At 52.7% G+C, this 26017-nt stretch overlaps 11 protein-coding genes across 11 annotated transcripts; 3 read left to right on the forward strand and 8 right to left on the reverse strand.

Annotated features, from left to right (window-relative positions):
• Nucleotides 1-285: 285 nt before the first annotated feature.
• CABS01_14145 (uncharacterized protein) lies at nt 286-1425 on the reverse strand (the record flags this gene model as incomplete). Its single annotated transcript, XM_060547485.1, has 1 exon — nt 286-1425. The coding sequence occupies one exon, from the start codon at nt 1423-1425 to the stop codon at nt 286-288; it is 1140 nt and encodes a 379-aa protein (XP_060393602.1).
• A 1939-nt stretch (nt 1426-3364) lies between these two features.
• CABS01_14146 (cytochrome P450) lies at nt 3365-5354 on the reverse strand (the record flags this gene model as incomplete). The annotated part of the gene is made up of 7 exons (XM_060547486.1): nt 3365-3530; nt 3617-4257; nt 4307-4361; nt 4412-4764; nt 4826-4835; nt 4900-5026; nt 5096-5354. 7 exons carry the CDS (start codon nt 5352-5354, stop codon nt 3365-3367), a joined length of 1611 nt encoding a protein of 536 aa, XP_060393603.1.
• Nucleotides 5355-6248: 894 nt separating this feature from the next.
• Nucleotides 6249-7187, reverse strand: CABS01_14147 (dihydrodipicolinate synthetase; the record flags this gene model as incomplete). The annotated part of the gene is made up of 1 exon (XM_060547487.1): nt 6249-7187. The coding sequence occupies one exon, from the start codon at nt 7185-7187 to the stop codon at nt 6249-6251; it is 939 nt and encodes a 312-aa protein (XP_060393604.1).
• A 1064-nt stretch (nt 7188-8251) lies between these two features.
• CABS01_14148 (major facilitator superfamily transporter) lies at nt 8252-10062 on the forward strand (the record flags this gene model as incomplete). The annotated part of the gene is made up of 5 exons (XM_060547488.1): nt 8252-8425; nt 8507-8823; nt 8882-9059; nt 9111-9640; nt 9714-10062. 5 exons carry the CDS (start codon nt 8252-8254, stop codon nt 10060-10062), a joined length of 1548 nt encoding a protein of 515 aa, XP_060393605.1.
• Nucleotides 10063-10718: 656 nt separating this feature from the next.
• Nucleotides 10719-11564, reverse strand: CABS01_14149 (glutathione S-transferase; the record flags this gene model as incomplete). The annotated part of the gene is made up of 3 exons (XM_060547489.1): nt 10719-11312; nt 11368-11448; nt 11502-11564. 3 exons carry the CDS (start codon nt 11562-11564, stop codon nt 10719-10721), a joined length of 738 nt encoding a protein of 245 aa, XP_060393606.1.
• A 1492-nt stretch (nt 11565-13056) lies between these two features.
• CABS01_14150 (fungal specific transcription factor domain-containing protein) lies at nt 13057-15558 on the forward strand (the record flags this gene model as incomplete). The annotated part of the gene is made up of 3 exons (XM_060547490.1): nt 13057-13523; nt 13587-15441; nt 15496-15558. 3 exons carry the CDS (start codon nt 13057-13059, stop codon nt 15556-15558), a joined length of 2385 nt encoding a protein of 794 aa, XP_060393607.1.
• Nucleotides 15559-16576: 1018 nt separating this feature from the next.
• On the forward strand, nt 16577-17503 carry CABS01_14151 (acetylxylan esterase A; the record flags this gene model as incomplete). Its single annotated transcript, XM_060547491.1, has 2 exons — nt 16577-17002; nt 17060-17503. 2 exons carry the CDS (start codon nt 16577-16579, stop codon nt 17501-17503), a joined length of 870 nt encoding a protein of 289 aa, XP_060393608.1.
• A 427-nt stretch (nt 17504-17930) lies between these two features.
• CABS01_14152 (uncharacterized protein) lies at nt 17931-18960 on the reverse strand (the record flags this gene model as incomplete). The annotated part of the gene is made up of 2 exons (XM_060547492.1): nt 17931-18340; nt 18687-18960. 2 exons carry the CDS (start codon nt 18958-18960, stop codon nt 17931-17933), a joined length of 684 nt encoding a protein of 227 aa, XP_060393609.1.
• A 580-nt stretch (nt 18961-19540) lies between these two features.
• Nucleotides 19541-20973, reverse strand: CABS01_14153 (uncharacterized protein; the record flags this gene model as incomplete). The annotated part of the gene is made up of 3 exons (XM_060547493.1): nt 19541-20345; nt 20553-20742; nt 20931-20973. 3 exons carry the CDS (start codon nt 20971-20973, stop codon nt 19541-19543), a joined length of 1038 nt encoding a protein of 345 aa, XP_060393610.1.
• A 463-nt stretch (nt 20974-21436) lies between these two features.
• On the reverse strand, nt 21437-22563 carry CABS01_14154 (glycosyl hydrolase family 10; the record flags this gene model as incomplete). Its single annotated transcript, XM_060547494.1, has 3 exons — nt 21437-21732; nt 21804-22038; nt 22114-22563. 3 exons carry the CDS (start codon nt 22561-22563, stop codon nt 21437-21439), a joined length of 981 nt encoding a protein of 326 aa, XP_060393611.1.
• Nucleotides 22564-23618: 1055 nt separating this feature from the next.
• On the reverse strand, nt 23619-24890 carry CABS01_14155 (uncharacterized protein; the record flags this gene model as incomplete). The annotated part of the gene is made up of 1 exon (XM_060547495.1): nt 23619-24890. The coding sequence occupies one exon, from the start codon at nt 24888-24890 to the stop codon at nt 23619-23621; it is 1272 nt and encodes a 423-aa protein (XP_060393612.1).
• Between the last annotated feature and the right edge of the window lie 1127 nt (nt 24891-26017).

Genomic DNA, 26017 nt, shown 5'->3' on the forward strand with positions numbered 1-26017 from the left:
GCGACTGTTATCGGGCTGCTGTCAGGTGGCTGCCCCGACATGGGTGCCTAGCCTAGGTCAGCTATGAGATGAGATGAGATCAATAGACAAATCACGGGTTTGGAAGACACTACAATTGCGTGTTTTGACTATATTAAGGGTATATGTCCAATGATTAAAAGTTCCGTGTGCTTACACACTATAAGCCATGCAACGACGGTTCGCAACCCGGGATATCAAAGCTGAAGCAAACCCATTACCAATCTTTCTCCATCATCCATCATTCACCCAATTAAGTAGGCTTCCTCAAATCGACGCTCTGGCGATGTTCTTGCCCTGGACGAGACCAGGTCCCTTCTCGGTGAAGAAGGTCTTGGCCTTGGCGGCGCTAACGATGAAGCCAGGCAGCTTCATCGTGTTGAATTGGCCGGTGGCCTTCTTCTTGCCAATCGTCACAAACACCTGGGGCTTAAGCGTGAGCTTGAGGTCCTTGACCTTTGTCTCATTGCCGGTGAGGACGGCATCGAGGTTGTCGGCGAGGTGCAGCGCCTGGCCCTCGGCGCGCATAAGCTGCTTCGCCTCGAGGTTACCGATGTCGCCGACGCCCCAGACGTTGGTGAGGCCCTCGACACGGAGGTCGTGCTTGAGCTTCAGGCTGCCCTTGTCATCGAGGAGGTGCTCCGGGATGAAGGAGGAGTTGGGCCGGACGCCAAAGAGAGGCAGGTAGAGATCCGCGGTGAGGGTCTCGCCATTGGATAGCTTGATGGACTTGAGGGCGCCAGAGGTGTTGGCCTCGGTGACGCGGGCGTTGGTGACGAGCTTGACCTTGAGCTGCTGGAGGTTCTTGGCGGCGATCTTGCCGAGCTGGGGCAGGAGGCCGGGGAGCGGCGCGTCGCCCTCGACGATGAGTGTGATTTGCTTGGTAGAGCCGTAGGCGTGGCCGAGCTCACCGGCGGTTTCGACGCCCGTGGTGCCGGCGCCGGAGATGATGATGGAGTTTGCGACCTTGACCTCGGACTGGAGGTTGTGCCATGCGGTAAGGGTCTCTTCGTGGGTGCCGATGGTCTTGAAGGGGACGCCGCTGGCGAGGGATGAGCCGGTGGCGATGATGAGCTGTGCGTACTCAAGTGACTTTAAGCCCTCCTTAGTCTCAATCTGCACTGTGTTGGATGTGGCGTCGAAGGTGGTGGCCTTGCCGAGGACGAACTCGAAGGCATCCTGGGGATACTTTTCGAAGCCGGGCTTGATTTCGTTGAAGAGAGTGTCGTCGGAGAACTCGCCGGGAATAAGACCGCGCACGGCGGCGCAGTTCCAGTACAGGTGGGTTGAGGGGGAGACGAGGATGACCTTGAGATCCTTGACCTTGGGCTGGGTATACTTGAGCAGCTTATGGGCGACGCCGAGGCCTGCGTAGCCTGCGCCCAGAATCACGACCTGCTTGACCATTTTGTGAGGTTGTTCTGTTTTTCTTGGCAGCGAATGATGAGAGGTATGAGATGTTGTTGAGGAAAAAGGGTTGGCGGTGATGAAGGTGAGATTATGTTCCCCAGTCAAGGGAGAAAGTAAGCAAGGTCGCCGGTATTTGGGGGCCGGAGTTGAGATTTGACGGTACGGGACTGCCGTGGGGGAGTGCGAGAGTGGGCACCTGTGAAAGAGCACCCAACGGGGCACAGTTGCTTGGACAAAGAGATCTACGATAGGAAGAGAGGGCTCAAGGCATAGGCGCAGGGTCTCGAGAAAAGGGTGGGAGCGAGGATAATGAATGATTTTTATCGGCACAAAGGTAGAGGATCCGGGGACTTTTTAGCTGACGCCCTGGGCTTCGGCCCAATCCTTCCCATCTCATCCATCCCATCCCCAAAGATGCGAGGTACCACACGCTTGCACGCACGCCGGCATAGTCGCACTGCGGCCCGGCCTTTTCCCTGTGTGCCTGTACCTCTCGCGCTGGATGGAACCATTTGAGAGCCAATCCAATGTTTCAGACGGAGCGGCGCTCGGATTATTCAGCTCTGAGCTTGCGTGTGACAAGCGAAATTGGATTTGGTAAAGCTTGGTGTGCTTCTCTTTTCTTCTGGCACTTGGGATTTGGGATCAGACGCATGGAGCGGGTTAACTGTAGTGGTATCCATAGGCTGTGATGCTACATGAAAAAGATGTAGGAATAAGCCCTATTGCAGATGTACTCCGTGCCGTCAGACAATGTCCGGAGCTTGCCCAGGGCTCCAACATGCACCAACCAACATGGTAAAGGCAGGGGTCCAGGCCGAGTCAAGGCAACGGCGCGGCGGGTGCCACGGCATTAGTCAGAGGTAGCGCGCGCTCTTGAGGAAGACGGGGACAGAAGATGCTTTTTCCCTTTTTCTTTTGGATCATATGCTTCTTGCTACATTGATTGCGGAGAACTGGCCAGATAGGCGCCTAGTGGCTGTCTACGGGCACTTTGGCTCTTTGTTTCTGTACTGTGCCACTCGGGATGCCGCGCGCCGGAAGCAAAGGTCGTGACCCAATGAATAGGCTTCACCAATCGTTGATTCCCAAGAGTCGCATCGGGTCTAGATTGTCCAGCAAAAGTAGTAGATAATTAGAGTGGGAGATCATAAATGGGGACGGCTTGACTTGTCTTTTTCGGCGGTGTCTCTGGATCCTTGGATCGTTAGATTGCCTTAGTCAGGGGGCTGGGCGGCGCATTGGTAATACTCGCGCGCGCGTCGTCTTACCTAAGCATCCAATGATGGTGAACGAAGTGGAAGCAATGAGTGGAAGCAAATCCAGGTGTGCGTGTGTCCATCCGTACACCGTAAACCCATCATCAAAGGCTTCCATGTGTTGGTAGTGTCGGCGAAGATAGAGTCCGTTCGCCGTATTTTCAGTTCCAAATGGCCCTGGCTTCGGTCCCGGTAGGCGCGGCGCTCGGGACCGAGTGGGGCTCGCTAGGCTAGATGTGGTCACAGTGTGGCCCTAAGCGCCGCACTGACAATTCGGTGGTCTCACTCTCATTCTCACTCTTACTCTCACTCTCTTCCTGTTTACTCACTCGCTTTCACTCACTCACTTAACTTGACTCGTCCCTGGGAGAACTCATCATCCCATCTAGATTGCTTAACAATCACTTCGAAGATTTCTAAGGTCAAGGATGTACTCCAAACTCAGCATGCATTAAGGAAGAATGAAGCATGTCTTCCAGGAACCATGTTCGACCACCGTGTAAGTACATGCGGGCATCAACTCAATGTCACTCTCAAGCTTGGATGATCCCCTCATGGCGCCAGGAAGCTTTCGCTATTGGATGTTCTTAACAACGAGCTTCTCGCATTCAATTGCTCATCAAAGCTTGCCTAGGAGCTATGGCCCCATGGCGCCTTCGGCGCAAACGCTGCAGTCTTCACACCACCTCCAGACGGATGCCCTTGCTTCCTTTCTTCGGCATTGCAACAGCAAGGTCATAATCATACTCTATATCGGCATCTGTCGTCTCGTACAATCTCAACTTCGGCAGGACGCGCAACGTCATGGCAGCAATGGCCACGTGAAGCTCGCAGTATGCCAGCCTTTTTCGGTCAGCTGTAAACTCAGAAAGTTTGGACCGAATAACAGATCATGGGGAGCTACCGCAAAGAAATGGTGAGAAACTTACTGCATGCCCAAACACTGCCGGCTTCCTTTGGAGAATGTCAATAGGTACCGTTCCAAACCCCGCCTCCTCTGTCCGTCTTCATCGAGCCATCTCTCAGGGAGGAATCTATTAGAGTCGGGGAACACCCTCTCGTCGTGATGCATGATCCACGCCGACATACCACTCGCATAGCCTCGTGGAATGACGTGCGTCACCTCCACTGGTGATGAGGCACCTGGAGGTGTCCACGTGCCTTGGTAAATCAAGTCCTCGTCCGGTGCGATCCGTGGTAATCTCGACGGGGAACCATAACCCATACGCAATGCCTCCATGATGGAGGCACTGAAGTATGGTAGCCTCTCCAGAGTGGCCCAGGTCGGAATCTCCTTGGGGTTCATAGTAACGGAGAGAAGCTCGGCTCTGATCTTCTCAACGACGTCCGGGTTGCGGAGCAAGTGATAGGTGCACACACTGAGGGCTGAAGCCGTCGTCTCAGTGCCAGCGGCGAGCATCACCGTTGCCTCGCCAGTGAGTCGTTTAATCGTCTTCTCTTCAGGCGGCAGGTCCGACTCTAGAAGAGAATGGATCACCGTCGTCCGGTCGCGCTTGATGCCGGCTTCGTATGCTGACTTAGTCTGCCTGACCATCTCCGGCATTTTTACCTGCCCTTGTCAGCTTGTCCACCTGCATTCTTCCATCGAAAGCTCTCACCTTGGACTGCTCAGCAAGCGCTCCCATCTTTGACGATAGCTTTCTGATAACGCCCCTGCTCGTCTTTAGCACCCACCAAGAGGCCATGCGAACACCAGTACTCACAATGGTATAGCCTCCATCAACCACGTCGTCCACGGGAAGTGCCTCATGATGTGGATCAACTGCAACATCGCATACACTGCCTCCTTGAAGTTGGGCTCCCAATCAGCTTGTTGAAGGAACCCGAAAGGCTGTCCGAAGCAGTAATCGCTGACAATGTCGGCTGTGAAGCAGCTGTACGCCGACGCGGCTTCGAATGGTCCACGACCCTGGTACCGAAGGAACTTGTCGCAAAGTCGTTGAGCATCTTGATGGATCACCCACTCCAGCTTGGCAATCTGCGCTCTTGAAAAGTACTTGCTGGCAGCCGCTCTGCGGAGGCGATGATGAGCGTGGTCAACTGTGCCGAATCCTCCCTGGTGACAAAAATTAGCTGACTGATGAGTGACTTCGGGCCGTCTAAGAAAGGTCCCTCACATTCTTCAAGCTACACGCCATCTGTTAGCAAACCTGACATGTGTGGAACGAGGTATTGGATGGGGTGAACTCACTCTGCAGCAAACCCCTCTACAAACATTTTGGACTTGTTACGCTTTTTACTTCCATTTGCGTAGATAATGTCCACAAACTCTGGATCATTACAGTGAACTTCATCTGGGTTGATCCGGACGATAGGACCTAAACGCATCACATGATATCAGCATCTATTAGTCTCAAAGACGCACATGTAGTTGGAAGTTTACGAACCGTAAATCTCATGAAGACGTTTGATCTCATGCGTGAACTTTCCCCAGCGTACCACATCGAACCATATCTCATACCAGTATGTCGCACCGGCGAACTTCGGGCCAGGAAATTTTGCTAACGGGTGGAGGGTGACTCTGTAGATTGCCAGGAAAGTTCCGTAGAGCAACCACGCCGCAAGCCCGACCCCAAGGATCTGAGTCCATCGGGATGTGGCCCAGAAAATTCCGGGAAAGAACAAAATATCCTTAGTAGACTCCATACTTCGTCTGTGAGGAAGACTAGACAGCTGATGTCTTTTTGCAGGGACACACTAATGAGGGGATATGGAATGATAAGGTTCTTAAAGGGCGGCCCGCGTTAGAAGGAAACATTCAGGGCTCGAATGTCTGAAAGAAATCCCCGCCGTTTGGTAAAAGGGGACCACGGATCGAGAGGAGGTGCAAGGCGTCTAGACATGTGCTTGGCTCGTGCTATCGAGAGCCACAAAGACACATATTGGCCGTTCCTGGCTATTAGGCTTTCGCCACACAAGCCTGGAGAGCCACAGCTTGAGCCTAGACCATAGCGATCTTCAAGACAAAAGACCTGGGGAGATTGCGACTCTATCCCACTGATAGGACCATCTTAAAGGAACCGATGCCGTAGCACAATAACATCAGAATCCCATCAGTGTGCTGTAAGTTCTAGAGCCATGAAGACTGCGGTTGGCAAATTCAATTCGATGAAACTTGAGTGTCTGAGGTGTGGGCAGAATGTCTGTCTCGAGTGCCGAGTAGCGCACCGGGTTATGGCCTTATGGATGATGTTGGTGGCTTTTTTGACTGGAATGAAGTGTAGGTACCAGGTATCAGGATGATGTCTCAAGCCACTTACACCTAAGAGCAGCTAATAGCGGGCTGAGCTCGCTAATCATCTTAGCTGCCAAAGCTGCTCCCAAAATACTGGCTAGACCTTTACAGGTTTCACCAATGGTGATCGATGGTTGGAATACGCGGGCGTCCATGGCGGATTTCAACTCCCACTGATAGGGTCTAGAAGTGGAAAGTTGTCTGAATGACAACGAATGATTCTTTAGTTTCTACCGTACGTACATGATAGCCCATGGCACTTTCCCAACACAGCATTTTCTGGGGTACCTAGTAATATGCATCAACTATTTCACACGTGAGAGCGAAGCTGCAGAGACAGCTGCGAAAATCTCATTCTCCGCTCCATCCTCCAAAGGCAACAAAGGTGACCTGACAGTCGCATGCTCCAAGATTCCCCTTGCAACCAACGCGTGCTTCAGCGCCACAGTGCCCTCCATGTGCGATCCTCGATGGTACACTGCCTTGGTCACTGGCAACAGCTTGTCGTGGATCTCTCTCGCTCTGGGGTAATCCTTTGCCTTGCCCGCCTTGATCAACTCAATCAGAGCCTCGGGCGCAATATTGCCGTAGCCAACCAGAAAACCATCGACATCAAAGGCGGTGTGCAAAAGATATTCGTCATGGCAGGTGAGAATCTGGAGATCCGGCCTCTCCTTTCTGATGACGGGGATCTCAGTGTCCCATCGTCTCATATTTCGGACGCCGTTCTTCATTGCAAAAACGCCAGGTTGCGCCGAAATATCGAGCAGAGTCTGCAAGTTGTACGTCGCCTTTGTTACGTCAGGATATTGGAACAGGATCAGCGGCAGCCCGCTGACCTCAAAGACGCGTTTGTACCGGTCCTGTGGGGCGCCGGGCTGATAGCCGAAGCGGAGCCAGCCGTGAGAAGGGTACAAGAGACCGGCCGAGGCGCCGGCTTCCCGGGCACGCTTGGCCTCTAGGGCCGCTACTTCGGTGCCTTCTCCCGTGATGCCGGCAATGATGGGGATGCGGTTGTCAACGGACTTGACAAAGGCTTTGATGACGGCAAGTTGTTCGTCTTGCGTCAGGAAGGTGCCCTCGCCGGCATGACCGAGAACGACGAGACCCTTGACGCCAGAGATGCTGTCGAGCCAGGAGCCCAGACGGTGAATGGCGTCGTAGTCTACGCTGCCGTCCTTGTTGAAGGGGGTGACGGGGGCAGGGGTGAGACCACGGAGGTCAAGGCCGACATTGGAACCCATGATTCGGTAAGGTTTGTGGGATTGGAAGTTTAAGGTGGTCTGAGAGTGATTACAGAGTTATGAGATTTTGATGTGTGTATTGAGTGTGGTAAAGGCAAGTCTAAAACTACCTCCTGCAATGAAGTCTTTTATAACCAGATCATGGCGAGCTTCACACACAACTTTTCTTAGGGGCTAGATGAGCTCGCGTTTGAGAACGTGCCGAAGTCGCGCCTCCTTACTCGGATCCATGCACCCTTTCCCATGATTGAAGAAGAATGCCGAATGCTTACAGCGTATGCTTGGAGCTGACTACCAGCCCCGCTCATCCGAACCGGCGTGAGATGGGCGACTTCTTTTCCGGTCAGAATCCGAGAACACAAGTCCGAGCAGGCTCGGAACCACGACTCATGTCCACTAAAAGAGGGGCCAGAACACACGCATAACAACCAGGAGAACAGGTAAGGATGATGTGAGTGCCAGGATGGGACTTGACAAGTCCGGGCTCGTCCAATTGTCACCCCATCCACATGCCGCAAACGTGTCATAGGTGATGTGCTCCGAACTTTGGCATGGAGAATCGCGGAACGGATACCGTGACTATCTCGCCATCTACGACAGCAATGCATTGCACATATCCTCCCCGCTCATGGCGTCACTAGAGAGACTGGGACGAAGTTGTTTGATAAACCAAGCAGTCTTCGTACATGCATTTCCGAAATCTTCTAATCCGGGCTGCTTATGGACGCTGACGCTAAGCAGAAGTGGCTTGACGCTACTATCAAGACTGGAAAATATTTGTTTTCCGAGCCACTCGCTGCTTCGAGGACCCCGGCGCCAAGGGCAGTACCCCAGATTCCTGGGAAATTTCCCCCGCAACTCCAGACCTAGCTGTAGGTTTCACGCCGCTTCCCCAGGTTCCATGGTAGTAACTGGATATCAAGGCCTCGTCTCCCGCCTTTCAACTATAAAGCCGAGTCGCGACGACTTTCCAGCTTCAAGCAGCTGCCTAACGATCATTTCATTCTATGGAGAACTCTCTGACAAAGAGAAAGTGCCAACCAATCACATCCGCAACAAGAGAAATGGCTGTCACCAGGGTCTCTTCGGACCGCTCCGACATTGAACACGTCTCTCACGAAAAGGACTCTGTTACCCACCATGAGTATCAACGCAATGGCAACCTGAGCCCTGATGACGTTGCATTCCTCGGCAACTTCCCAGAGGACAAGAAGAAGAAAGCAGTCCGCAAAGTCGACGTGCGTACACTTTAGTTGCAACTGCCCCCTATGATACGTCTTATTGGTGTTACAACATAATCTGACTTGCATCTTCAATAGTACCGACTTATGCCGATGCTGATTCTGCTCTACCTCATGGCGTATCTCGACAAGACCAATATTGGAAACGCCAAGATCGAAGGGTTGTTAGGTAGCCTCCACATGACGGGCGTCGAGTACAACATTGCAGTTTCTGTCTTCTTCATCCCATTCGTCCTAGCCGAGGTCCCGAGCAACATGATTCTACACATTTTTAAGAGACCTTCGCTCTACATTGGTGGCATTGTCACATGCTGGGGCATCATCATGACCTGCAACGGCGTGGTCCAAAGCTATGGTGGCCTGATAGCTGTTCGAATATTCCTTGGCTTGTTTGAGTAAGCGATCACGCCTAACTGGTTGGAGAGACTACAGCAAAGATTAACTTAGGGACAGAGCAGGCTTCCTCCCCGGCGCTATTTTGATCATTTCCAAGTGGTACCTCCCAAACGAGACGCAGACTAGGATAGCTCTTCTCTGTACCTCTGCCGCCTCTGGTGGGGGCGTCTCTGGCCTTCTAGCATTTGCCATCGCAAAAATGGATGGTGTCGGAGGGTATGAAGGTTGGCGATGGGTGCGTCTGAAAGCCCTGAACCTTTCTTGCATATTTCTAACAACAACTTAGATATTCATCCTCGAAGGTTTGGCTACAGTGGTTATTGGCGTCATGTGCTTCTTCTTCCTCATCGACTCTCCCGCTCTGTCCAAGTGGCTTGACGCCGACGAAAAGCGCTATCTCGAATTACGACAAGAAGCCCGCCGGGTTCATCGACCGAGCGAGTTCCGAGAGAAACACTTTGATAAGCAAGCTTTGATGTCTGTCTTGACAGACTGGAAGATTTATCTCTTGATCTTTGCGAACTGGTCGAATGCGGTCCCAAATTACGCCATGAAGTTCACGATGCCGCAGATTATCAAAAACATGGGCTATACCTCGGCCAACGCGCAGCTTTTGACGATGCCCCCCTATGCGGTGGGCGCTATCTCGGCCTACATATTTTCAGTCTTTGCTGATAGGTATTCGTGGCGAATGCCCTTCATCATTGGCCCTCAGCTTTGCCTCGTGGTTGCATTTAGCATCTTGTTCGCAAAGAGCGCCGATATCAAAGACAACATTGCGTTGTGTTATTTCGCCGTGTGCCTGGCCTGTTTCGGGTAAGTCTTTTAATCTCAATACACCTGTCGGTCTCATATAGAAGACATTGGGGAACTAACCTAGGATCGCCAGAATGTATCCAATTCTTCCAGGAGTCAATGCCTGGAACGTAGCAAATACGCCGAGCCCAGAGAAACGAGCAATCAGCATCGGCTTCTTGGTCTGTGTCGGAAATATTGGTGGCTTGATCGGCAGCTATATCTACCTCGACAAGGAAGCGCCGACATACCCTACTGGCTTTGGAACATCTTTTGGATTCGCATCGGCCGGTATAATTGCTGTTGTTGCTCTCGAAATCCTTCTAAAGAGGCTCAATGAGAAGAAGGCGCTACAGACTGAAGACGAAGTGAGGGAGAGGTATACCGAAGAAGAGCTTGGCCGCATGGGGGAGAAGAGCCCTTTGTTCAAATATGCTCTCTGAAAGAAACTTCAGCTCTTCCGGATACTCTCATAAAGTACTTTGCTCAACACTGTAAAGTTTCCCGTACACGCGGCTTCAAATTGCCTTATCCATGCTTTTGTGTATCATCGTCGGACAAGAGACTCTCCTGTGTTCCTCAGAACTACTAGCCAAGCTGGGGTAGAGAACTACTGAAGAGCGCCTGATTTCCCAAGTTCCTGTGTCTCCCATTTTCGATTATCTGACATGAACCACCCTATACGAGACCGGAAGTCTCCAAATTCGGAGTCTACTCGTGAAGCCAACTCGTCACCCACCACGTCGCCCTCAACCTCGACTTCTCAAATTCCCTGAGACCGGAAGCCACCAGCATCCACCGCAGTGGATCAACAACTCGATTATCACGGCCGGTTGGCCCAATGGCAAGGCGTCTGACTACGATTCATCATGTTATCAGGAGATTCTGGGTTCGACCCCCAGGCTGGTCAATTGGGTATCCTTTTGCCATCCTTGAAGGGTTACTTAGCTTGCGGCAGGAAATTATTCTTTTTGGTCACATAATTCGATACTGCAAGTCATTTCCTTTCGATGATGAGTTTCATTGAGTTATATCGCCTTGTCATATTGATCGTTCATGAATCGTGAGTAGAGTATCTGTCGAAGGCGGCTTGAATTTTCTAGTATCCCAAGGACTCGTAGATGGCACCGAATCCCTTGAATTGCTTGAAAGCCTTAACCTTGGGCCCGTTCATAGGTTCCATGCCCTTGTCGCCCTTCTCCAGCGCCTTGCGATACGCGGGGCGCTCGGCAACATCCTTCAAATACCGCAAAATGTTCTTATGCTCTGACAAGTCCAGGAGAGGATAGAAACCACGCATGGTGGTCAGAGTGAAGACCGTCATGATATCCGCAGCGCTCAGGTTCTCACCTGCAAGCCACTTGTTGTTGGCCAAGCGCTTGTCAATCAGCTTGAGGGCCTGATGGGACTTTTCTTCCATCCGCTTGCCAAAGTCACTTTGCGAAGCGCCGGCAAACAACAGGGTCATAGCGCGGCCGAGAGTGGGCTGAAGAGTACCGTTGGCGAAGTGAAACCATTCGAGGTAGGCGGCGTAATCGGCGTCATCGGGGGTACGAAGAAGTCTCGGGGCTCCGGAGCCAGCCTTGCTGCCGTGGACGTTGAGAATGTACTCTACAGTTGCGCCTGACTCTCCAAGCTCGATTGGCGGTGAAACAGTGCTGTCGCGGAAATACGGTGCGGTTCCGGCGGGGTTCTGACTCGTTCAGCTGTCTATCCACTATTCACAAAATCTGCTGAAAAAGACTCACGATCTCCTTGATTTCTTTGGGCGCGAGTCCTGTGATGGGATCTCTCTGGAAGACATGCAAATCGTATGGTACTTGGAGTTCCTAGTAGAGTCTCAGTAATTACAGACCTAGATGATTGTTTGCGAGTTACCAACCTCCAAAAGCCACACAATTCTCTCTGATTGAGAAAGCCCAAGATGGTAAACTTCGATAGACATGTTGATTGCTTGTTTCGATACGACTCAGATAGAGATAGATGCTTGAGATCGTTGATTCTGTCTGCCCCGAGGCAATACAATTGAGGGGTTGGCCCGCATCATATAAAGTAACACGTCCGCTAGGGGATCGGCTAGTCTAGAGTCTCGAGTGCCACCATGTTGACGTCAGGGGTCCAGGAGCAGAGTTCACGAGTGCAGCAAGCTGCGACGAAACGAACGGTGCCGCGGTCGGTGGGTCGAAGTTCTGGAGAGCCGGTGCAACTCTGGAAGCCGCCGTCCGCCTCATAGGAGCAGCGGACAGGGACCGACTCGGGTTGTCCGGAGTAGAGCGGGGGATGGCGGGGCAGACGACCGGATTTAGGGAGGATTCTGGTGGGGGTGGATGGACTGACCGTCCGATCGTCCGATAGACAGTCTCCTAGATCTCATCCACATCGGTGCCGAGCTACCTCGAAGAGATGATAGTGGGAGGCCGTGGGCTGCAGGCTGCTGTCTACTCGGATGATGGTTGCTCCAGTGCTTGACTTATCCCCGCGCCATGGTTTCTGAAGATTTCAGCTGCATCGTTTCTGCAGCGCTGGAGTCAATGATGATTTGCAGCAGGGATCAAAGCTCGGGAGTTGGCATACTGCGAATTTGTCATTCCATTGGGAGGGGTCACTAAGGCCAATTTGGGCCACAAATCCGACTCTTTGTGCAAGTACTGTTGTATTTAGCTCATAAATGATATCATTGCATAATTATTTATCCATACGTCTCTTGCGAGTTTGCTGTGGGCAGAGGAAAAGCCCAGGCTGTACTATCTGCCGGCTCGTCATAAGCAGTTTGATTCGTAGGCCAGATCGAGTATACTGGACGAAGTTACAAACTTACACAATCTGATTGTAAGCACAGCAACACGTGGCCAACACATGTAGTGATTGCTCGGCAACAATCCCCATTGGACAAGCGCCTTGTCGAGAGATATTATGCTTTATCAACAGCATGTGAAGCGAGGGGGCATCTTGGAAACAGACTCTGGGAACAGTGAGCCCGGACTTGTGGAGGGTAAGAAGGTTTCGATCCAACCGATTTGCTCATCCTTGCCCCGCATTTCAGCCGAGCTTTGAGCGCCGGCAAGGGGGCCGTTTGTTTGCTGTGCGTTGTGGCCGGTTTGCTTGCTCCCCTTAATAATCAGCTGGCCCCTGACTTTCGCTTTTCCGGACTGCTTTCTGTGCACAAACTCCCAGCCAGATCTGCGTGCCACACCACGCGAGAGGCGTCAGGTATCTTTTTCGATTTTTTCCGATACGAGATATCCTCCGTTATGATCCACCTACGGATTCGTCATATGCCGTAGTAAGACGAAGCGCACACACTCGGAGCGCTGAACCCGGTGTAGGAGCCGTTGTGGGTGCTGGAACCGACGTGGTAGTCCGGAGAATCGGACTTGAGTCAGTGGAGACCATCAGCAAACGCATCGGAGGGTCGGATATTCATGGATGGTGGTAGGATGGCCGACACACCAGCGGAAACAACGGCGAGCACCGACACTGGTATCCGCGATGATGCCCCTCTAACAACATCCGCCCCGACACCTTCGTCAAATATATCACAGCCGTCCCCGTCAACTCTGCCGCCGACTATTACCGATCGGAGGAAACGCAGCTTGCCCGAGGGTTCGCCCGAGGGCCCCGAAGAGGGCCGTTCGTCATCGGCTGCTGCTGCCGCCGCCGCCACTGCCGCCGCTAATCGGCGAAGAAGTCACAAAGTCAGTCGCGCATGCGACTTTTGCAAATCCAAGAAGCTGAAATGCTCCGGAACGATCCCATGCGACGTCTGCACCCGGAAACGTCTCTCCTGCATCTACGACGCTACTTACCGCCGAGGTAGACCGCCGACACCTCCGCCAGCATCCAGTTCTGCCCCCGGGTTATTTGAATCCCGACTGGTCCCCTCAACTTCCCTAGAGGTACACAGGTATGTCTTTGTAAGAACACGTAGTGTTCGATGATGGTTAAAGTGGTAGTTAACCATTCACAGAAGACCGCTTCCCTCGGCGGCGCCTCTCCCATCCCTAGCACCGCGTGAACCACGTCTTCCCCGCCAGAGTGCGGCTCGGTCGAGAAGCCGTGATCATGTAGCCGACGAGGCAGAGGCTGCAGAGCGCAGCCGGCGCAGCGCTCTGCCAGGCTCACGCGCCTCGCCAGAAGTCGAGATTGCCGAGATCGAAGGGCAGTATGTTGACACCACTTCGAGTCTAACATTCCTGCACCGAGCATGGAAGCGCCTTTCGTCGCAGAGATCTAATACTACTGACGTTCCTGGAAACGCACCGAGCGGCGCCGAACAGCATCAGAGGCTGACGAGGGCAGGAGACAAGCCTTTCGATTCGCAGCCGTTGGACGTATCGACTCTTCCTGACCGGTTGGCCGGCTTGGACATGCTGGATTTCTACTTTGATGTTTGCGTAGTAACCTATCGATGCCTTCATCAAGGTTACGTCGCCCAGTGGTTCGAGATTCTGCTCGCAAATGCGAAAGACAGCCGTCCGCTGCACCACGAAATTGGCCACGCCAAAGCCTCTATCGTTTTGACCATTCTCGCTATCGTCACCCTCCGACAAAGCAAGGTCCGAAATGTCGACGAAGAAAGGTTTTCTCACCTTCTGCGCAGCGACGCTCTCTTTTCTCACGCTTTGAGTTTAACGGATGCGGAGATCGGGTTGCCGAAGCTAGAGTCCTCGCAGGCACGCCTCTTGCAGGTGTTGTATCTCCTCCAAACATCTCGCATGAATCAAGCATGGTATGTCTTTGGGAGCATTCTCCCCATCATCTCGGCTTTGGGTCTACATCGGAAGTCCGGACGCAACAGGGCCAGCAGCGACAAGGACTACATACTGTCGCAGTGCCGGAAGAGGACTTTCTGGGTGGCATACACCATCGACAAGTATCTCTCTGTTGTATTTGGTCGGCCGAGGATGTACCGCGACGACGATATCGATCAGGACTTCCCTGACTGCGTCAACGATGAGGACATGACACCCCAAGGAAAATCAAGTGACGAGCCAGAGATGGATTGCCATGTTGAGAGTCTCATCTTCCACGCCAAACTCGCTCAAATCATTGACGGTATCTCTCGCGAGGTGTACTCGATTAAACCCGTTCATAAAGATGACCGTCTCATGATTGCACATCGATACGGCAAGGCTCTACACCGGTGGCGCGAGTCCTTGCCACACCATTTGGGTACCGTTCGACCCATGTCCTTAATTCCGTCATTCAGAAGACAGAACACAGCCCTCAAGCTGGCATATTGCCACGCCATTATGCACGCCAACCGACCCTTTCTTCTTGGAACGGGTGGCTCGAGAGGTGGTCAGCAATCGCCTCTAGAAGATAGTATTGATGAATGCATCACTGCAGCCAAGGCCGCACTTGAGACGGTCGACGGCATGGCTAGTGACGGGAAATTATTCCACGCTTTCTGGTGGACGCCGTACGTCACCTTTTGTGCACTCGCGGTGGTGTACGTCTATGAAATTCAAAGAGGGAGACAGGACCCGGAAAGGGGCCTCTTTGAGCTGGCAGATCGCTGCCAGAATCACCTGGCGAAAGCAACGACTGCCGAGAGCCCAAGCCGCAGATACTCTGTCATTCTCGAAGAGCTTCGGCAAGAGGCTAGTTCTCATTCCGAAGGCCCTTCAGGCCGTGAGAGGAAGCCGACCATTGAGCGTGCTGAGCATGGAGGTGCGGAGCCGATGCAATTGGAAGAGGTTTCGGGCGCTCCAGCACCGCCGGCCGATATGGGTGAAGTGTTCCAGCAGCATGGGTTCGAAGGGATGACGAACCTCCTCAGTGGTTGGGAGACAACGGATTGGCTGGACTTAGACTCTTCGGTACACGATTTCCTCCAGAGTTTTCAACTAGGATGTTGAGCTGATTGTCTTCAGGCCTTTGCTACGTTTCCCAACTTCGAAGGATCGCCAGCTTACTGGATGCCGGATGTTCAGTGATAGCGCATGGAATGAGAGGATCGTGTCGGCTGACGAGGTTATAGCGACGGTGTACTATGATGAAGATACCAGGTAACAAAAGCTATTCGCTGTACAAAATAGTTTCTAGAAAGAAAAACCATTCAAGTCGGGTGCGAGTTGTCGGAAGAAAGGGAAGCAACCAAAGCCTCGATCGGCAACGCGGCAACCCTGATTGTCCGAACCAACCATTCGCCGGAATTAACGGGATAATAATACTGCTTCTTCACCCAGATTGCGGTGAGGTTATCTTGCGCTGTGGGGATGAAGCGGGCTGTCAAGCCGAGCCCCTTCTTTCAAGCTTCGTCCAAACTCCACCAACACTCTTCATCGCCAACTGTTTCGACGTGGGATCCTAGCTTGTTCGGCAACCGAACAGAAACCTGCAGATGCTAAGTCGCGGGAGCATCACCCGTGCCCGGCATGACCGGTAGAAACACCCTGTCAAATTACCCGCACAGATCAGCAATGCGGCATGACACCTCCTCCAAAGGCTCATCAGCCTCCGCGCTGCAAGGCACCCCCTTCGGGAAGGCCAATGCAAGAGCCACTTTGGACAACGGATACCGGCACCCATACTTTTCCAAAAGAGCCGGGTTTCCCTTTCGGAAGCCATGGCAAGTGCCGAATAAAAGCTTTTTAGACAACTCCAGATGAACCAGTTTCCTTTCGCTTTCGGATGAGACATGGATCTAGCACGGCCCCCAGCCAACCGGCTAAATTGACGATGATGGCCCCCTTTTCAACACTACCCTACGTGTGGGGTAACGAGATCACCGGGTTTTACACATAGTGCATGCGGCCCCTATGGTTCTATGCACGAGCGGCTGAAGGGAAGTCTACAAAAGTTGCCAGATGCGTCACAGGGAGCTCTGTCAACAGCTTCGCTCGTTCGACTCCGTTACCAAGGACTATAAGTAGTTGCTCAAGAACGAGCCCAAGATCGTCCTCGAGACACTGAATCAGCATCGCACTTGGTTGTAGCAAATCCATCGCAGCTATGAAGTTCAGCACAATTCTCTCCGCTCTTGGGCTGGTCGCCTCTGCCAGCGCCGCTTCGCTGCAGCAGGTCACGAACTTTGGCTCAAATCCCAGCGGCGTCAAGATGTACATCTATGTTCCCGACAAGCTGGCGGCGAACCCTCCCGTGGTTGTGGCCATCCACTACTGCACAGGTACCGCTCAAGCCTACTACAACAACAGCCCCTACAAGACACTCGCAGATCAGAAGGGCTTCATCGTCATTTACCCCGAGTCACCATACTCGGGAACCTGCTGGGATGTCTCCTCAAAGGCAACTCTCACCCACAACGGAGGAGCTAACAGCAACTCCATCGCCAACATGGTCTCATACACTCTCAGCAAGTACAACGGCAACAAGTCGAAGGTCTTTGTCACCGGCTCTTCATCAGGCGCCATGATGACTGTAAGTCAACGTCCATAACTCAACAAGACAATGCTCGAGTGACTAATCGCGCAATAGAACGTCCTGGCCGCGACGTACCCCGACGTCTTCGCCGCTGGCATCGTCTACAACGGCGTCCCAGCCGGTTGCTTTTACACCGGTACGGTCAACGGCTGGAATAGCACCTGCTCTTCGGGCCAATCGATTGCCACGCCGGCACGCTGGGCCCAATGGGTCTACGACGCCTACCCCGGCTACACGGGGTCCCGCCCCCGCATGCAGATTTACCACGGCAGCACCGACACCACGCTCAACTACGCCAACTACCAGGAGACCATCAAGCAGTGGTCTGGCGTCTTTGGATACAACCCGGACAAGCCTGTCACTTCCTCTCAGAACACCCCTATTGCCAACTATCGCACTGATGTGTTTGGTGATCACCTGACGGGTATTTGGGCTGTTGGCGTTGGACACACTGTGCCCATCCGGGGTGACGATGACATGAAGTTTTTCGGCCTGTAGCCGTTCTCAACACGTACAATAATTCTTGGATATAGTTTGAAGGAAGCTTCAGCCGCCGCTCTGGCAGTAAAAAACTAGTGCGTATTGTTATGATACTTCTTCGGTCTTAACATACATTGTCTCCGACGTGTGAACTTTGGAAGCTCTTTTATAAAGTTTCCCGCGGAGAAACGTAGTCCGCGGGGACAATCTATCACCCGTTGACGGACCGGAAGCATGATTCAGAACCGGGCCGGTATTGATAAAGGATCTCAGACCCGCCGGCTACGAGGCCGGATCTCTGGAAGAACCGGAGGTTATGACTTCTTGACGCAGCGCTGCGGAAAAGCCAACACGGGTGTTGCAATTTACTCGCAGATACCCAAGTTGCATATCCGCTGCTTTCCCATCCACGAAATTGACAGTGTCCAGCTTCACGCATTATGCATTACCTTAGTCCGGACCGAAGAGCTGCAGGAGAAACTTCCTGAAGGGTCCGACGTGGCGGCCCTTCTCGTGCCTCCAAGACCTCTTTCAACTTTTCCGCAAACCGCGACACGTTGACCTCGTCCAACATAGAATAGTGTTCACCCGGAACATCATAACACTGCACATCGCTCACAAACTCTCGCCACCGGCTGAGCTTATTCAGAACCCAATCCTTGCGGTCAATAGCTACCTCCTTGAGAGGATCTGCGACAAATACATCCATGCTGCGTATCGTTCCCCGTGGCTCGTAGTCTCGAGTCAGATGCTGGAGCGGAGATGCCAAATCTGCCCACTTGACAAACTCCTCTTCGCCGAGGCCTAACTCAAGCCAACGATCCGAGTCGCTGAGGGCTCGGAGGTGGGCGACTGCTTCTTACTTTGAGAATGTGCGTAACATAAGTATCTGCTGTAAAGCCTGATCCTGTTCGATGAGTTTCGTGAAGTGAAATAAGTTGGCGAGACACTCTACCCAGCCGAACTGTCTCATGCGGTACTTTATATGCGGCGGAAGGTTTCAGCAACCGCAGTAAAGAACCTCATCACCTGTTGTCTCGAGTCTCTTACATAATTCGAAGGCAATCATTGAGCCGAACGAGTAGCCTGCGATAGCATACGGCCCCTTTGCTTGGACGGCTTTGGGGTGCTTAAATATAGTAATCCAACAACTCATCCAAGGAGGCAAAAGGCGAAACACCGCTATCGAAACCCTCCGCACGGAAGGCATAGACTGGCCGGTCGTTGATGAGCCTCATGAGGTTCATGAAGACCGGGATTTCTCCGACACCGGGATGTACGAGCCACAGCGGCATCTTTCTGCTCTTTGACCGGAGAGTAGCGACCGGGCTGCCGACTTCATCTTTCCTCTCAGATCCCTCGATTATAATAGCTGGCCGCCGAGGCGTCGGATCTCTCAGGACTTGGCTGAGCGTGAGTCTTTCTGATAATTGAAGCCGGTCCGAGATTAGCCGCGCTATCTTGATGAGGTCCATTGACGTAGCGCCGAGTCAGAATACCGATCCTTCGATGCTGAGATGTGGCCCCTTGACTTGGAAATACTCTTGTATTTCGTGGGGAATGAGTGCCTCAAGAGAAGAAACTGTCTCCTCTGCTACGTCAAATTCTACTCTGTCGGCTTCGCTCGCTTTGCGGAGATGCTGGGTGTACGTGCCCTTCCCGAAAGCCGACTTGATCGCACCTCTTGGGCAGCTTTCCTAGTGCCGATGGCTTGAGATCAGCGGCTGTTAGGGGTAGAACGATGGCAGATGAAGACGTATGTAAGCCGATAATATCGACTATCCTATTGCGAGTCTTGGTCCGGGCTCGAGTATCATTGTCCTCAACCGATGGTAAGTAAGCAACGACAATTCGTTCTGTGTCAGATGACTGTGGTAAAGTTGAGAAGCAACAGAAAGAGCCGGGAACTGCCCCTTGTATCAACTCTTTCTCGAGATGGTGTTCCAGCTCGTCTGGGGCGTACTTCACCCCGTTGATGATAATCGTATCTTTGGAGCGTCCCTGGAGGATTAGTTCACCGTTGTGGTTGACACAAGTAACATCGCCAGTAATAAATCAGCCATCACTTGTGAAGGCGGCCGCTTTAGAGCCGCGATCGTTGAAGTAGCCGTCAAATACTACGTCGCCGGAGAGTTCCAGAAGCCCAACCTGGCCGGCGTTTGCGAATGCAGATGGAGAATTGCCATCTAAGAGTCTCACTCGCAGCTGTAGCCCAGGGACGCCTTTGCCAACGTCAACATGTTGGTGATTTTGTCCTCGATCATACGTCGGGTAATTTGCGTTATATACGCACCCAGCGCAAGTTTCTGTCATTCCGAAACCCAGGACGATGATGTCTTTGCGAGCACCGTACTTCTCGAGTTGTGTCTGGAATGCCTCGCAGACATCCACTGTGTTTGCTTCCCCACCCGAGTCAAGCCATTGCAGACATCCAAGATCTAGATCTCCATCCGACGACGATGTTTGTTCCAACACGAGCTCCCTGGATAACTTCGCCAAGAAAGAATGAGGGGCAAAGGTTCGCCAAACCCGGTGGCGGCTGACCATATTCAGTAGCTGCACAGGGTTGGACAGCACCTCGTCCGCGGAGAGATGCACTTGGTAGAAACCCATGTACATCGCGAGGAGATGATTCTCGGTCAGGCACGATACGTGGTCCTTGACGATCCAGTTGAGGTAGGGACCGCCGCTTTGTGGTCCTGCAGACTTGGCTTTGCCTTCTAGCGAAGCCAGTATTTGATCATGGCTGAGTTGTACCGCCTTGGCTCTCCCAGTCGTACCTGATGTCAGCATCAGAACCGCCGGTTCGGAAGCAGAAGAACTGTCAGGCAAAGGTAGCAGCGGCATCGATCGACTCATCCTAGCAAGACTTTGAGAAGTTGTCTCGGCAACCGGTAACTTCTTGGGAAAGTCTTGCAAACAGTATGAGCCTGAAAGCGACTAAGGTACTATGCAGAGCGGATCCTTCAACAAGACGATGCGGAGAAATGAGAGGTACTCTGATCGACCAGGCTCAAGAATCGAAGTGGTTGAAATTGCTGGCAATAGCCCTGCGGTTACAGTTGACCAAAACCAGATGATGGTGTCCAGGATGTTGTCGAGGCACAGCAAATCAACATGGTGTTCTCCGCCGATGCCAACGGATGGTGGGCACAGCCGAAGGAGAACCTGAGCATTTGCACGAGCCAGACAGAGCAAGTCTAGATATGGCACGCCTGTCGGCACGAGATCTCCAACTGTCTCTTCTGCTCCATAGGCTATAATTCATTGAGATGTAGACTCAGCGGCATTTAGAATGAGGTCGTTGAGGGTTGGTCCTTATCCAGCCCTTTTGGCCGGGTTCAGGGGCTCCATTGCTTCGAGAAATATGGCAAGAAGCTCTTGAGTAGAGGCTCAGATAGGAAAGAATGTTGTGAAGCAAATGGCTATCACTCTCAATCTACACCGTCACGTAGCGATCCTGTGTGCGATGTTCCAGTCGTCAGCATTCGAAAGCATCAAGGCAAGATTAAAGGGGGAGAGACTTGAACAAGAATAGGCGCAAAGACACTGTGGATGCTCTCGGGATCGTTTACTCGAGCCTATCTATTATCGATGAATCTCAAAGGATTTGTTTGGCAATTCTGTGTGGGGGACTACCTGTGAAAACCCAGCAAACTGCGCGGGGTGAGTGCAATATTAAGCCACCATGCATTCAGCGCAAACAATCTCAAGGTGAATCACGTTGATAGAGTCTTGATTGGATGGCCTGGCTAACCAACGTTCCTCGCCAAGCTGACCTGTTGCAACACAGCCGGATGACTAGTTACTTCCTAAGCAAAGATTGAATTTGTTCATAACAGAGTCCTATATACGGCACAGTTGCCAAAAGTTCCAATTTGTACATGAAGACAGAAACCGTACAGATTACCGAGAAGCACCCGAGCCTCACTTCACATCGAGACAGAAGACCTACTGCAAAGCAGTAACGACCGCGTTATAAGCTGCCTTGGGGTTAAAGTTGGCATCAAACAAGAGCGGGTTATTCTGCGCCCTCCAGCTGTCCGGGTCACGCACTCCCCAGACCGTGATACCAACGCACTGCGGAACCTGCAGACAGGCCTTTGTCACAGCCGTGTAGTCAGCCGCGCTGGCGCCGACAATGTCCAGCTCCGTGATGGCAACCTCCTTGACGCCACTGCCGGCGAGGGTCTGCAGCGCGCCAAGAGCGTTGCCGCCTTGGTTAGCTTGGAGATGGGCTTGGGAGCCTGGCGCGTAATCCGTTAGTATTCGTGCATGGTGACCAAGGAAGAGTGTGTTGGACAGGCTTCACACGTACCGATACCGTCAATGGGGATGCCCTTGCCGATCCACTCCTTGACCTTGCGAGCCATGGCCTGCGTCTTGGCGTAGCTGGCCTGGTCGAGGTTGTAGTCGTTGATGTACAGCTTGGCATTGGGGTCCGCCGCCCTGGCGGCGCGGAAAGCGATGCCGACAAAGTCCTCGCCGAGGACCTGCGAGAAGACGGAGGAACGGAGGGAGCCGTCCTCGTTGAAGATCTCATTGACAACGTCCTGACCATACAAGTTTCAGTAACGTTGGTTTCCTAGAGAAGAAGAAAAAGAAGAAGAAGGTGGACATAGACTCACCCAGTGGTAAATCTTGCCCTTGTACCGGCCAACAACAGCCTTGATATGGTCCTCAATGACAGTCGTCAAACCAGCCTTATCACGGACGTTATTCACCCAGCCCGCAAGCTGGGAGTGCCACACAAGCGTATGCCCGCGGACAAGCTTGCCGTTCTGCTGCGCAAAGTTGACGAGGTAGTCGGGCGTGGCCCAGTTGAACTGGCCGCGGTTGGGCTCGATCTGGTCCCACTTCATCGAGTTCTCCGGCGTGACCTGACCAAAGTTGGCCTTGATGATGTCGGCGTTCTTGCCGGCAGTCAGGCGGTTCTGGTCGGTGCAGGTGCCAAAGTATTGCTTGCCTTTGGCCTTGATCAGCTTGTCGATGGACTGCGAGGCCTGCCTCTCCTCGAGGGGAGCGGCGAGAACGGTGATGGGTGCCAGGAGGCAGACGAGGCTTGAAGAGAACTTCATTGTGAGTGATGAGGTGGAAAAGAGTGGACCGTGGTGCTGTGAATGGTGTATTCCATTGTCTTAGCTAGCCGCCTTTATAGAGTTGGAAGTCGTGCTTCGGGTAGATGGAGGCTCTCAAGCCAACACATTTGGCTTAACCTTAGATGAAGGACCGCCCATTTGCTTAAACTACCACTATACAATAACAATAACTCAAATTACTTATTTGGGCACGAATCAAGGCCAAATGAGGGACTCGGAAATGCAAAGTCCAGGATCTCAGCCCGTTCTGGAAAGCCAAGCTCGGTGGTGACAAGCCGTAATGGCACCGAAGGTATTATTCATCGTGTAAGAAGCGGACACCAGCCGTCCTGGAAAAAAGGCACTCCTCCTGGTAATGCGGGGAATAAGCATGGATGATATCGGCTGAATGTGTTAGTTCCTTGCGGGCATTCGACAGTGACATTACCCAAGGGAACTAGTCATGGCTTGAACATCGCAAGACGCACTTAGCGGCAGCGAGCTGGTCATGCAGTGGCCTCGTGCTTTTCAGATAGATTGCTAGCTATTGCTAAGGGCGGCTGAAATGAGGCGCCTAGGTAGCATCCGAACTTTGCGAGATCCGAGTTTGGCGAGCCTTGGTAGCTGCAAGAGGCCACCCTTGTCCGATGCGTACCGAGTGAAACCCCAAGGTCTTGGCCACCACTGCTGCCGCTTATGAGAGGCCTTCCACCATTCCTCCGGGCTACTTGATGTGCCATGTAGCTTTTCGGATGACCGGTACACGCCATAGAGCCGGGGAATTATTCTAGATTGATGTAGATTGTCCTTATTTCCCAGAAGGGGCACGTAATTCCCCGTCCTGGTGATCCCACCCCTGGAGGGTCGAAGGGTGTAAAGAGTATCTTACATCCGCTCTCACGGAGTGGAAGTCGTAGTCGTGGCTCTGAATCAAAGTCCTGAGTCGAAGTTCCGTCCGTCTGACTGCTCTCAAGTATGTGGGAGGGGAACTGATGCAGCAACAAGATTGTCTGCCCTGTTCATAGTTGTACCGAATTTGACGAGGCCTCGATGGATCAGGAGTTGGCGCTGGCAATGAGATCGCTGATCAAATTTTTGACCGGTTCAAAAACCTCTTCATCATCGCCAGGTGGTACAAACACCTTGACGCGCCCCTCTGAGAGCACGAACCCGCCACAAGCAACCTTGGTGACTCTCACGCCAGGATGGAAGAGATTCAGGGCGAGATGCTTTTCCAAGTAGGCACCCAAAGCATGCAAGAACGCTTCGTCATGCTCCCTTTGGCGGTCAACCCATCCCCATCCTTCGTCCGCTTTGCCGCCCGCGAGCTTTTTTCTCTTTCTAGGATCCTCTTGGTAGCCTTGAGTGAGCCCTGCCCTGTTGATAATCGTCGGGTTCGTGAGCGTCATCCCTTCCTTTGTAAACCGCTTGAGCTCCTCAGCCGGTATGATGATGTCGATTGACTTGATTCCGAGCCCGTCTGGGGGTTGTTCGTCAGTGCCATCTGAGGTCACTGCGGGTGGTATGTAGAATCCCAGGGTCAAGACCATGTCTTTTGCCAGAGGGCCCTGTGAGGGGAGACCGGCATCTTCGATCCACCGTTCCCATGCGGTAGTCAGGCCTTTCGTACCCAAGCGTAACGAACTAATCCGGCAGTCGAATGTGCTTGACAGAAAGTCAACGATAACTGATTTCAAAGGTGCAGGCATGCGAAGGAGAAGCAGAGGTAGATGCAAAAAGTGCCTGTCATCTTTTGTGCCGCTGCTGGTAAGCAACCCAGGCACACCGAGGCTATTGGCCGATTGCAGTTCGGCAGTAGGCTCTTCCGTGATCTTTTCAGAAAGTGATGGTAGCAGCACAGCTGTGCACAGCGCGTTCTCGTATCTCATCTCGAATACAAGGCATCTCTTCTTGCGGACGGTTTCATCGGTCTCGACACCATCGCTGCTAAGATCCCTGCTCAGGTCGGGGTCCGTATCGTCCGCGCCGCCTAGTAGAGCTTCAACGCCAACCCATCGTATTCCAACTTTTTCCAGCGGGCCGGCGCGTCCTAGAGAGCTGTCGCTGCCTTCCAGCCCAACCTGTACACCTCTGACAACGTCTCCCACGAGCGTGTCGCGTAAGCGCTGCGACAGTGCCTGTAATCGAGGAAAGCTCAGGGTATTGGCGCCGACGTACAGCGGCGATGCGCGATGGGTGGAAAAGGTGGTGTTGAAGAAGGGCGGAGGTGGTTCGCGCTCCTCGAGGGACGATGGAGATGGTCTTTCGGGAAGTACTTCGGAATCGAATTCGGCCGCGGCCGCACGAGGGCGACCACGAGGAGGCATTGCGGTGAGCCGGCGAGGGTGCTGGCGACTCGGGGAATGGGTGCGGAAACGGTGATGTCTTAACTTGGTACTTGGTGCAATGATGACGCGTTGGTGCTGGCTGAGTCTGCGACTTTCTCGATTGATAGCAGGTTCGTAGGAATTGTCTAAGTAGAATGCGCGTCGTTCTGCGGTTTCTCTCGGTGTTGTTGATTGTGGGTTTCGCCAAAGCACGCGGATGCTGTGTGCGAAGTAGCTGTGATGCGTAGAAAGTAGGGAAGATGGCCTGCTAAAGCTAACGTGGGGCCAATTGGTGATGGGCACTTGGGGATGGGCAGACAAGATATTGATGCCTACGACGATGATACAGATGAATGTGTGCAGCAAGATGGTCCGAGGTAGAATGAATACACTGTGTATTATGATAGAGGAACTTCGTCCAAGGTTATGAATGGTGTGAGAGGTAGAATTGAATTGCAGACTTCCCGGGCAAGAGGCGCAGTGGCGAAAGGTACCCGGAGGCAGGTACCTTCGTAGAGCACCTGCACGCCGTGCCGATTTTGTGGATCATTCGGCGCCAGCTCCGGAACTTGCGCCCCGAACGGGTTTGGAATGGAAACACCCAGGATGGTCAAATCGATATCACTTCTCATAGAGTCTCATAATTACGGAATGGGGGACTGTGTTCAAAATGATTTCAAGGCTATTCGCTAAGCTGGACATGAACGCGCCTACCAATGTTCTAGAGTGAGTGGAGACTACCCAACACCACCAATCTAGCTGCTTCCACAGTTGAACGTCTTCATAACAAATTCCAGCATAATGATTAGGAGAAAATATCGTATGAGCCTTGAGATGAAAATTGCACACTACATTTCGAATCCAAGCCCAGCCAATCCATGCTAGACCACATTCGCCAAGTACAACATATCTCCCTGAGCTCTTATCTCAGTCGAAAGGTATGAAGTCAAGATGCAGGCTCGATAACGCGCCTTCTAGTCTTCTTTTTCGCATAGTAGTACACTGCTCCAAGCCAAAGATTCTATGCCAGTCATGCCATATTGCGCCTGGCCCTTTTTAAGTTCCGAAACCCCTTTTATGTCGTGAGATGTCGCCAATGAAGCACTCTAGATAACTCCAATGAAAAG

This window comes from Colletotrichum abscissum (genome assembly GCF_030869225.1).
Source record: "Colletotrichum abscissum strain IMI 504890 chromosome Unknown Scaffold_51.1, whole genome shotgun sequence".
NCBI classification, from domain to species: Eukaryota; Fungi; Ascomycota; class Sordariomycetes; order Glomerellales; family Glomerellaceae; genus Colletotrichum; species Colletotrichum abscissum.